The sequence below is a fragment of the Triturus cristatus genome, chromosome 9 (genome assembly GCF_964204655.1).
Source record: "Triturus cristatus chromosome 9, aTriCri1.1, whole genome shotgun sequence".
NCBI lineage: Eukaryota > Metazoa > Chordata > Amphibia > Caudata > Salamandridae > Triturus > Triturus cristatus.
The window spans coordinates 672,864,003-672,876,076 of NC_140592.1; the positions used below are offsets into that span (position 1 = coordinate 672,864,003).

At 49.4% G+C, this 12,074-nt stretch overlaps 1 protein-coding gene across 1 annotated transcript in view; it reads right to left on the bottom strand.

The window, feature by feature from the left end:
- SF3B2 (splicing factor 3b subunit 2) overlaps window positions 1-12,074 on the bottom strand; it is a 355,029-nt gene that overhangs the window by 282,673 nt on the left and 60,282 nt on the right. Inside the window, exon 7 of the mRNA XM_085625740.1 lies at window positions 5,106-5,202. Coding sequence (XP_085481866.1) covers window positions 5,106-5,202 — 97 coding nt within the window. The remainder of the gene's footprint in view (window positions 1-5,105; window positions 5,203-12,074) is intronic.

Sequence of the window (12,074 nt, forward strand, 5' to 3'; positions counted from 1 at the left end):
AAATCGTTTCCATTTTGCGGCATAACATGCTCTAGTAGTAGGTCGTCTGGCTTCCTTTATGATATTAATACAGTCTGGAGGGAGGTTGAGGTACCCGAACTCTAAGACTTCAGGAGCCAGATCGCTAGGTTCAGTGCTTGAGGATCTGGGTGTCTGATTTCTCCATGGTTCTGGGTTAATAGATCCGGGGAGAGGTGTAGCTTTTGATGTGGAACTAAAGATAGTTCCAGAAGTGTGGTGAACCACGGTTGACGTGCCCAAGTGGGAGCTACCAGAATTAGTGTTAGTGACTGTGTTTCAGTTTGCGTACCACAAATGGAACGAGTGGGAGAGGCGGAAAAGCGTATGCAAATCTGCCTGACCAGTTCATCCATAGGGCATTGCCCTTCGACTGTGGGTGTGGAAACCTGGCGGCGAAGGTTGGGCATTTTGTGTTTTCGGGAGTGGCGAACATGTCTATGTGTGGTTGTCCCCATTTTTGGAAGAATGGGAGTAGAACCTTGGGGTGTAATTCCCATTCGTGGATCTGCTGTGTGTGGCGACTTAGGAGGTCGGCCACCTGGTTGTGGATTCCTGGGAGATGTTCTGCCAACAGGTAGATGTTTTGGGGAATTGCCCATCTCCAGATTTGCTGTGCCAGTTGGGACAGTTGGAGAGAATGTGTCCCCCCCCTTGCTTCTGTATATAATACATTGTCGTCATGTTGTCTGTGCGTATGAGGACAGTTTTGTTCTTTAGGTGTACCTGAAAGGATTTTAGTGCCAGGAACACTGCTAGGAGTTCCAGGTGATTGATGTGGAGCAGTTTTTGTTGACTGGTCCATCTGCCCTGAGTGGTATGTTGGAGGAGGTGGGCTCCCCACCCCGTGAGAGATGCGTCGGTAGTCAGCACAACTTGTGGAAGAGGCTCTAAGAACGGCCGCCCTTTGGACAGGTTGATGGTGTTCCACCATTTCAGTGAGCGAAGTGAGCGACTGTCCACCAACACCAGATCGGTAAGTTGTCCGTGAGCTTGGTTCCACTGTTGTGCTAGACATTCCTGTAAGGGACGCATTTGAAGTCGTGCGTGGGGGACTATGGAGATGCATGACACCATCATGCCTAGGAGCTGTATGAACACTCTTGCTGGAAGAGATTGAGGAGTTTGAAATTGAAAGATGAGATTTTGTATACTGGTTATCCTGGCAGTGCTGGGATAAGCTATGGCTTTGGATGTATCTATGGTTGCTCCTAGATACTGGTGTAAGTGGGAGGGCTGTAGATGGGATTTGGGGTAGTTGATAGTGAATCCCAAGTTGTGTAGGGTTTGAATAGTGCGATGTGTGGAGAACGCATTTTTGGTGAGCATTGGCTTTTATGAGCCAATCGTCCAGATAGGGGACGACATGGATCTGTTGTCTTCTGAGGTGCGCTGCCACGACTGCTAAGCACTTGGTGAACACTCTGGGTGCTGTTGTTACTCCGAATGGGAGAACTGTAAATTGATAGTGTCTGCCCATCTACTACAAATCGTAGATATTTTCTGTGAGCGGGGTGCATAGGGATGTGAAAGTACGCGTCCTTGAGGTCCAATGTGGCGAGGAAGTCTCCCTGTTGTAATAGTGGGAGGACTTGTTGGAGGGTGGTCATATGAAAATGATCGGATTGTATATACTGGTTTAGTAGTCTGAGATCCAGTATGGGCCTTAACGTTTTGTCCTTTTTGGGAATGAGGAAGTATAGGGAATATACTCCTGTTCCCTGATGTTGAAGAGGGACTGGTTCTATCGCATGTTTTTGTAACAGGTATTGAACTTCTTGTTTGAGGAGAGAGAGATGATGTGAGTACATTGGACGTTGTTTGGGCGGTATGTTTGGGGGGGATTGTATTAGTTCGAGGCAGTAGCCAGACTGGATAATTTGTCTTACCCACCTGTCTGTTGTGATGGAAATCCAGACAGGTAGGAATTGTTGGAGCCGCCCCCCGACCGGAGTGGAATGGTCTGGGGGGAGCGGTGGCAAGTCAATGTTTAGTGGCTGTGGAGGTGCGGGTGTTGTTGTTGTTGCCCCGCCCTCGACCTTTGTTATTGTTTCCCCTATAACCCCCTCGAAAATATCCTCTGTTAGGGGATGTTTGTCCAGAATTTTTAAAGGTGGACGTGGTCTCAGTTCCCAGATTTTTGGAGGCTCCTCTATAAAAGGAGCGACGAAAGGAACCCCGGGTTTGAGGAGACTGCAGTGCTCCCATAGATTTGGCAGTCTCACTATCTTTCTTCATTTTTTCTAATGCAGTGTCCACTGCAGGGCCAAATAGCTGCTCTTGGTTGAAAGGTTGAGCTAGAATTGTGGTTTGAACCTCCGGTTTAAACCCGGAAATACGAAGCCAGGCATGTCGTCTGAGTAAGACGCTGGTATTGACCGCTCTTGAAGCAGTGTCTGCCGCATCCAAGGCGCATTTAATGGAGGCATTAGATATTAATTTGCCTTCTTGAATGAGGTCAGTAGCCTGGGATTTAAAGGGCTCAGGCAGATGTTGCATAAGGTCCTCAAGTTGGTCATAATGCGCCCTATCATACCGGGCTAACAGGGCTTGGGTATTGGCAATACGCCAGTGGTTCGCCGCCTGTGCGGCGACTCGTTTGCCTGAGGCCTCTAAAAGCTTAGACTCCTTGTCCGGGGGAGGCGTTTCTCCAGTTGTCTGTGAGTTAACACGCTTCCTGGCATTTGACACGACCAAGGAGTCTAAAGGGAGCTGAGCTTTAATGTATGCAGGGTCCTGCGGGTCTGGTCTGTATTTTTTTTCGATGCGGGGGTTGAGAACCCTAGCTCTAACAGGGTCTTTAAAGACTTCAGTGGCATGCTTTATAACCCCTTTAATCATGGGCAGTATGTGAACAGCTCTTTGTGACTGCTCAAAAGTATCGAGGAGAAAGCCCTCTTCAAGGGCGTCCGTGTGCATTGCGACGCCATGGAATGTTGCTGCCCTATTTATGAGTTGGCCAAACCCCAAATGGTCATCAGGAGGGGAGGGCTTGGAAGGGTAGGTAGCGGGGTCAGGTATTGGATAAGACCAGTCATCTACTGGTGCGGTGTCTGGGAACGTAAAAGGGTCGTTTGGATCAAGAGGATCATTAAATAAATCAGGGTCCGCCCCTCCCCCTAAATCATCATTATCATCCTGTGGAGGAGGTGAATGAGAAGGAGATAGTAAAGGTAAAGGAGAAGGAGGAGGAGGAGAGGGGGATGGATTAGGAGGTAACACAGAAGAGGAAGGACGAAGTGGTGAAGTAGCACAGTCCTTCTTCCGTATGGGAGCTGGAGGTGGTGTGATGTCCAGCTTCCGTTTCTTGTATGGGACTGCAGTCACATGTCCGGTTTTGGGATTGATGTAGATCCGCTTTTGATTAGGATCTGGGCGAAAAAGTTCATCTGGCTCCGAAAGTGGTGGTGGCGATGGCCGTTTCGGATCTTTATGAACTTTTTTCGGTGCCGACGGATCTTTCGGCGCCGACGGAGTTTTCGGCGCCGACGGAGTTTTCGGCGCCGACGGAGTTTTCGGCGCCGACGGAGTTTTCGGCGCCGACGGAGTTTTCGGCGCCGACGGAGTTTTCGGCGCCGACTGAGTTTTCGGCGCCGATGGAGTTTTCGGTGCCGATGGAGTTTTCGGTGCTGATGGAGTTTTCGGTGCCGAGGAACTTTTAGGCATCGATGTGGAAGAACGTTTCGGTGCCGGTGGAGACTTCGGTGCCGAGGAACGTTTTGGTGCCGAAGGAGATTTCGGTCTTGAAGCCTGTTTCGGTGCCGACAGTGGAGTTTTCGGTGCGGAAGGTATGATAGGCACAATAACATGAGGTTTGCTCGAGCCCGAGCCACCTACAGGCTTAGATGTCTTCGGAGCCGGGCCCGCGGGCGGGGCTTCTGAAGAGGATTTTCGGTCGCGACTGGGCCCAGCTGGCGGAGTCTTGACCAATGTCTTTTTGGATGGGGCAGGGGCAGGGGGGGGGTGGTACTCACACGCTGCCCTGGAGTGATGAGGTCATCGGCATCGTCGGCCTCGGACACGATCTCGAGATCTTCGGTGTCATCTTCAGGAACATCCTGAGCAAAGATGTCCTCCGGTTCTGGAGCTGGTTTGGCCATGATGTGGCGTCGAGCTCTTCGGTCCCGGAGGGTCTTCTTGGAACGGAAAGCGGCACAAGCTGGACAGTTCGATTCGTTGTGTTCCGGCGACAGGCAGAGGTTGCAAACCTCGTGGGGGTCACTGTGGGGGAACTTCGCTCCACACTGGGGGCATTTTTTAAAGGGTGTCTGTCCATCAGCCGCTTCCGGAACCGGTCCGAGTTGATTTCGACGTCGATGGAATGAAGATTGAGAAGTTATTTAGATTGCTGGAAGTTTTCTGCTGGAGCGGAAAAAAGTTCATCCGAACCCAATGGCGGAAAAAAACAATCTGACGATGGAGTGGATGCCCATGCGCACTGTTGTCCAGGGGAGGAGTCACCTATCTCGTGACCAAAGGCTTCTTCCGAAGACAACAACAACCTCAATCATCCGAGCCCAACACCAGATGGCGATCTTATCCTCAGTGTGTGATCTGCAGCTCATATGCCTCGAACTTGTGTTTTTTTGTATCTCGTTTTCCTCCTGGAGTTCGATCTGTAAGCTATTGAGTATCTGAATTTTAGGAACTAGCTCTTATAAGATAATTTTAGTATTTATCTCATTTTTAATTATTTGTTCTTATGTAATGATGTAAGTTTTGTCTAAACTTTTAATCAATGTATTTTTATTGATGCTTGCTTTTTTTGATATATTGCTGCTGCTCGATGAGAAGTACACTTTTATCAAAAAATCAAATAAAGTTTAATGAACTGAACCTACACTAATTATCAGAATGTGAAAACACTGGCCAGTAGACACCTCACTACCCATTCATAATCACAAGGCCGAGAACACAGAATACAACAGTACACTTTTTCTTCCATGAGCAGACAGGAAGTACAACGAGAAATGCCGCAAGTGAAAGCAAAAGTAACATTTACGAATCATTTCAGAAACCTTTTGTCTCATGCTCCTTATTGCCCATATACAAAATTATACTAGGTAGCCGAAGACACAAAGCTTTACCTGCAGCATACTCATCTTCTTCCTGTCGGCTCTCTTTCAGCTGTAATATCTTTTCGAGGACCTGGGGGATTTTGGGACCAGATGCAGCTTCTTCAGACTAAGAAAAAAACATGCACAGAATGAGATGGCACTGTCATCTTAAGTCAGCTAGAAGAAAGGAATTTCTAAGCTGAACCACCCTGAAAGAAATAGAAAAACACCTGAATTGTTCATTAGGACACTACCACACCTTGATGTGAAATTGCTTTGCTTGGTCAAACATGATCTCGTCTGTAGTTGCTATTCACTGAAACTATCATTGTAATTCACTACTTTGAAGCTTCACCTTAAGACAAACAGGGTATATGAATGTATGTGTGTATATATATATATATATATATATATATATATATATATATATATATATATATATACACACATACACACATAAACACTTTGTGCCTCTGACAAAGCGTACTTTTCTGTAGTTTTTTTCTATTCACAAACATCCCCACAATTAAGACTAGAAAACTGCACCAGGAGCAGGTTTCCAGGCATACTTCTGGGAAAATCATGTGGCGTTTTGTGAAGGCTCCTATTCCACTCTCGTGGCAGAGTTCGCCATAGCAGAGAATTTGCACAGCCTCTTATGCAAATGCACTTTTTCTTCTTCTCTGTGGAGAAAACGTTTTTCCGTATGAAGAAAGCACTTTCTCTACAGCCCTGCAAATGAGGGGGGAAACAGTTTCTCTTCCCCATCATGTAAGGGAGGTAAACCTCAGACCATATGCAGTGTGAGTAGAGGTCAGATAGGAGTGGAAATGCCTAAAAATGTAGATATTTGTGGACGTTCCAAAACTTCAGGGCAAAACATGACTTAGTATGTCCACGGCCCACCCACCTCTAGAGTGGAACTTAGAACTGATAATTTCTCCAGACTTGTGAAAGAGAAATCCGCAGTAGTGTATCTGCTTATGTCTGCAAGGAATCCCTTTGCAAATTCCAGGCAGGCGTAAAAAGATAAATTCAGCATCAACATTAGTTTATGACCAAATTTACCTTTGTGCATGGGGGTTGCTGTGTTCGAACTGGAAACATTGAAGCACTCTAGGAGTGCGCTCACTCCTGGAAAAGTTGGATACTGAGGAGCTTTGAAATACATAAGATATTATTCCTCAGGATTTCACAAGAAATGGCAATATTTCAAACCAATATCATTAATGACTAGGATTGAATATGCTACTTACCATTATGCATCTGTTCTTGGCATGTAGGGCTGCAGACATTCATATCTGTGCATAGATCGCCGCCTAGTGTTGGGTCCGGATGTTTGCACGTTGTTGTCCTGGAAGAGTCTTCGAAGTATCACGAGATAGGTGACTCCTCCCCGGACCACAGTGCGCATGGGCATCCTCTCCATCCTTAGATTGTTTTTCGCCATTGTGGCAGTGATGGAGCAGATACAGTAAGTGATGACCATGCTATACAGTAATTCTGAGAGCTGCAGCTGCTACAGGCGCCGGGGAGGAGGGTGGGCGATATGAATGTCAGCAGCCCTACATGCCAAGAACAGATGCATACTAGTAAGTAGCATATTCAGTTCGAGGCATGTGGGCTGCTGAATTCATATCTGTGCATAGAATACAGAGCAGTACCTCCTATTAGCGGCGGCTACCCGTGCCAGCTGCAGCAGTCTGAAAAAGAGTTTTGAGAACAGCCTGTCCTACAGCTGCCTGCTGTTTTGAGTGTACATCTACACAGTAGTGTTTGGTAAATGTATGTACAGTGGACCATGTGGCTGCTGTACATATATCCTGTAAAGGGATGTTTCCAAGGAAAGCCATGGACGCCCCTAACTTTCGTGTTGAGTGGGCTCGTGGGGGAATCGTTAATGTGCGTTTAGCTTTTTGATAGCAAATTTGAATACATTTAACGATCCATCTGGCTATACCTGCTTTGGAAATGGCGTTGCCCTGGTGTTGTGGAGAAAAGGCAACGAAAAGTTGTTTTGTCTTCCTAAAGGCTTTAGTTCTATCTATATAGTACATGAGGGCTCTTTTTACATCTAGTGTATGGAGCATTCTCTCTGCGACATTTTGTGGATTTCGAAAGAAAACAGGCAGTTCAATAGTTTGATTCATGTGGAACTGCGATATCACCTTGGGCATGAATTTGGGATTGGTACGTAGTACAACCCTGTTTGCGTGAACTTGTATGAATGGCTCTTGAATGGTTAGTGCCTGGAGTTCACCAACTCTTCTTAACGAAGTGATTGCCACTAGGAAAGCTACTTTCCAGGTGAGGAATTGAATCTCACATGAATGGAGAGGTTCGAAGGGTGGACCCATTAGTCTGGTGAGGATCAAATTGAGGTTCCACACCGGTGCTGGTGGGTGTCTTGGGGGAATTACTCGTTTGAGTCCCTCCAAGAAGGCTTTGATGGCAGGCACTCTGAATAAAGAGAGGTGCTGCCTGTTTTGGAGATAGGCTGCTATTGCGGTTAAATGGACACGTATTGAGGTGTATGCCAGATTGCATTGGTATAGGTGTAAGAGGTAACAGATGATGTTTTGAATGGATGCGTCCAGCGGGTTAATGTCATTGTTGTTACAATAAATGATAAACTTCTTCCATTTAGCCGCATAGCAAGCTCTGGTAGTGGGTCCCCTGGCCTCCTTGATGATATCCATACAGTCAGGTGGCAGGTTTAGGTAGCCAAACTCTAAGACTTCAGGAGCCAGATTGGCAGGTTCAGCTGCTGCGGATCTGGGTGCTGAATCTCGCCATGGTTCTGCGTCAAAAGCGCGGGTTTGATCCGCAGCCTTTGATGCGGCACCAGGAAAGTTCTAGAAAGGTGGTGTACCATGGTTGGCGCGCCCATGTGGGAGCAACTAGGATGAGTGTCAGTGAGTGTTGTCGCAGTTTGCGTGCCACTAGCGGTATTAATGGCGCTGGGGGAAAAGCGTACGCAAATCTGCCGGACCAGTTCATCCATATCGCATTGCCCTGTGACTGTGGATGTGGGAACCTGGCGGCAAAGCTTTGGCATTTTGCGTTTTCGTTTGTGGCGAATAGGTCTATCTCTGGATGACCCCACTGTTGGAAGTACGGTTGGAGAACTGACGGATGTAGCTCCCACTCGTGCATCTGGCGGCTGTGTCTGCTGAGCAGATCCGCCATCTGGTTGTCCTTGCCGGGGAGGTGTTCCGCCATGATTAATATGTTCCTCTGAATGGCCCACTTCCACATGCTCTGAGCCAGATGAGACAACTGTGGAGAGTGTGTTCCTCCCTGCTTCTGTATGTAGTACATGGCAGTCATGTTGTCCGTCCGGATCAACACGACTTTGTTGCACAAGTGTACTTTGAATGCCTTCATGGCTAGGAAGATTGCCATCAGTTCCAGAACGTTGATGTGCATCTTCTTTTGTTGCGTTGTCCATAGTCCCTGCACTGTGTAAGTGAGTACATGAGCTCCCTAACCCTGGAGTGAGGCGTCTGCTGTCAGTATTATTTGTGGAACAGGCTCTTGGAACGGTCGGCCCTTGCAAAGGTTTTGTGGATTCCACCAATGCAGAGAGTTGTATGCCCGACCGCTCACCAACACTAGGTCTTTTAGTTGCCCGTGAGCCTGATTCCATTGACGTGCTAAGCACTCCTGAAGCGGGCGCATATGTAGTCTCGCGTGCGGGACTATGAAAATGCAGGAGGCCATCATGCCTATCAACTGCATGAACACTCGCGCAGGAAGGGAGTGTTGGGGTTTGAACTTTGAGTTCAGCAGTTGCATGCTGTTGATCCTCACTAAATTTGGCTGAGCTGTGGCTGCCAGAGTGTTTATGGTCGCGCCCAGGTACTGTTGTACGTGTGCGGGTTGGAGATGTGATTTTGGGTAATTTAGTGAGAATCCCAGACTGTGGAAAAGGTGAATGGTGAGGGACATGTGGCTGGCGCATTGCTGGGCTGACTTTGCCTGAACAAGCCAGTCGTCCAGGTAAGGGAAGACGTGAATGTGTTGTCTTCGTAGATGTGCAGCCACTGTTGCTAGGCACTTGGTAAAGACCCGGGGGGTGCTGTTGTTACTCCGAAGGGGAGAACTTTGAACTGGTAGTGATGCCGCTGAATAATGAACCTGAGATATTTCCTGTGTGAAGGGTGTATGGGTATGTGGAAATACGCATCTTTTAGGTCCAGTGTTGCTAGGAAGTCTCCCTGACTGAGCAGCGGGAGAACCTGCTGTAGGGTGAGCATATGGAAATGCTCTGAGAGAATGTAGTGGTTGAGGGGTCTCAGGTCTAGAATAGGTCTGAGTGACCCGTCCTTTTTTGGTATTAAAAAGTACAGAGAGTACACCCCTGTCCCCTGCTGGTTGACGGGCACGACCTCTATTGCCCCTTTTTGCAGCATACTTAGCACTTCCTGCTGCAATAATGCTAAGTGCTCTACGGACATAGGACGGTGCTTTGGCGGTATGTTGGGTGGAGTGGAGGTTAATTCGAGACAGTAACCGTGCTGGATAATGTCCCTGACCCACCTGTCTGTGGTGATGGTTTTCCACGTGGACAGGAACCGCTGGAGTCTCCCCCCGACAGGTGTTATGTGGTCGGGGGAAGGGAGAGGGCGTCACTGTTTGTTTTTGGGTGAGGACCTGGTGTTGCCGTAACCACGTCCTCTGCCCTTGGTGCTGGAGCCACGATATCCACCTCTGTTGGTTTTATCGTAGGTACTCTGTGTGCCCCCTTTAGTGTATTGCTGCTGTGACCCCTGGCCTCTAGCTGCTCCTCTATTCCCGGGGCGACGAAAGGAGCCACTACGAAACTGCTGCGTCTGCAGAGCCCCCATTGATTTCGCAGTGTCAGTGTCTTTTTTAATTTTCTCGAGGGTAGTGTCAACTTCAGGGCCGAATAAGTAGTCGGGGTGGACTGGCTGATTTAAGATGTTGTTTTGAATCTCCGGCTTGAAGCCTGAGATTCTCAACCATGCGTGTCGTCTCAACATGACGCTTGTGTTGATTGCCCTTGCCGCTGTGTCGGCAGCATCCAGGGCGCACTTGATGGATGCATTGGTAAGGAGTTGTCCCTCTCTGATGAGGAGCTCCGCTGCCTCTTTGTATTCATCTGGCAAATGTTGGAGTAGTGATTCTAGCGTGTCGTAGTGGGAACGATCATAACGGGCCAGGAGTGCCTGTGTGTTGGCAATGCGCCAGATGTTTGCTGCTTGCGCTGCAATCCTTTTGCCGGACTCCTTGTCTGGGGGAGGAGCATCACCTGTTGTCTGCGAATGGGCTCGTTTGCGAGCGTTAGCAACTACCATGGAGTCCAGAGGTAACTGACCCCTAATGTACATAGGGTCTCCGGGTGCAGGCTTGTATTTTTTTTCAATCCTGGGGTTTAGCACCCGTGCCCTGGTTGTTTCCTTAAAAATGTCTTTTGCAGGTTTGAGAACTCCTTTCAACATGGGCAGAGTCTTGACAGTTCTCTCGGAAGAGGCGAAAGTGTCCACTAAGAAGTCTTCTTCGACAGTGTCAGAATGGAGTTCTACTCCATGATTGGCAGCAGCCCGTTCTATGAGGGCATTGAAGGCAGCAGTGTCCTCATGGGTATCTGGCGCGGTACCCTGGTCTGTAGGGTCATCCCATGCCTGATCTGGGTCTTGCAGATGCTCATCAGGATCGACATCCCCAGGGTAGGTGGTATCATCTCCCATATAGTCCTCTACTGCGTCTGTCTCTGAAGGCGTAGGAGAAAAGGACTGGGGATCCTGATAGGAGGGTTGTAAGTGTTCATGAAGAACTGGTTCCGACCCCGCCGGCAATTTGTGCCGACCCCGCCGGCAATTTGTGCTTGAGAGGTATTCTGTAGGAGTCCAATCCCCTCTCTGGCGTGATTTTCCGCTTGCGGAGCAGCAGTTTACCAGTGTTGGCGTCGATGAATTGTGGCTGTGAAGGCTCAGAATCTGTGTGTCCAGTAGACGGGGACTGTGTCTGGCGGACACGTGTTCGGATCTCGAACATCTTCGGCGCCGTGGACGGCGGCAAGCCAAAAGTGATGTTGGTCGGCGCCGAGGGTGCTTTCGGAGCCTTGTGCGTGTCGGGGCCCGACGTGGATCGGAGGGCTGCCCGTTCCCTGATGCGTTGCAACGATGCCGCGACTTGTTGCACGGAGAACGCGTAAGGCTCTTTGGAACCGGTCGGCACTGTGGAGGTAGGCGTCGACTGCTTTGGAGCCATGGGGTCATCGATCCGAAGAGAGATATCGACGGTCGTTGGAGTCGACAACTTGGCGTGTGCCGCTGTCTTCGACGTCGACGCAGATGGGGCGGCCATTTTGACTTTGGTGGTCAGGGCCGACGGCTTCGGTGCCAGAGGCCGAGGCGCTTTGGGGGGACCGAGGGCCTTTTTCTTTGGGTCGGCACCGATATCCGCTGCAGTGAGTTCGGCGCCGAGATCCCTTTTACTGCGTTCGGGGCCGACGGCCTTTGCTGGCGTCGAAGGAGTGGAGGGCTTCGAGGCCTTCGAGCCGATTACAGCCAGTTTCACTTTTGGTTTCGGTGGAACTGGTGCGACGATTGGTTTCGGTTTCGCTGAAGGGAATCCAGTCATTTTCGTTAATAATGGCTCGTGCGGGATGTTCGAGGCCGGGCCTGAAGGCGGGGCCGAAGAACTTTGAGACTGATCTCGGGTAAGGCCCGGAGGCGATCCCTCGACCTGAGCCTTATAATGACGCACTTTGTCAGCCTCCGTATCGACGGGTGGGCCTGGCTCCTCGCTAGAGCTATCTTCTTCGGCCCCAAAGGCCTCATCGTAGTCTCCTACCTCGTCGATGACTTCTTCCCTTTGAAAAAGCACCTCATCGTCGTCTTCCGATCGGGAATCGTGTTCGGAAGCGGGGCTGGAGTTTACTTCTTCCACGCTCTCGGCGTCCTCGTCTTCGGTGCTGAAGATGTTGGCCGTGGCAGGCGCCGATTGCTGCGCTTCTAATCTCGCTGCCCG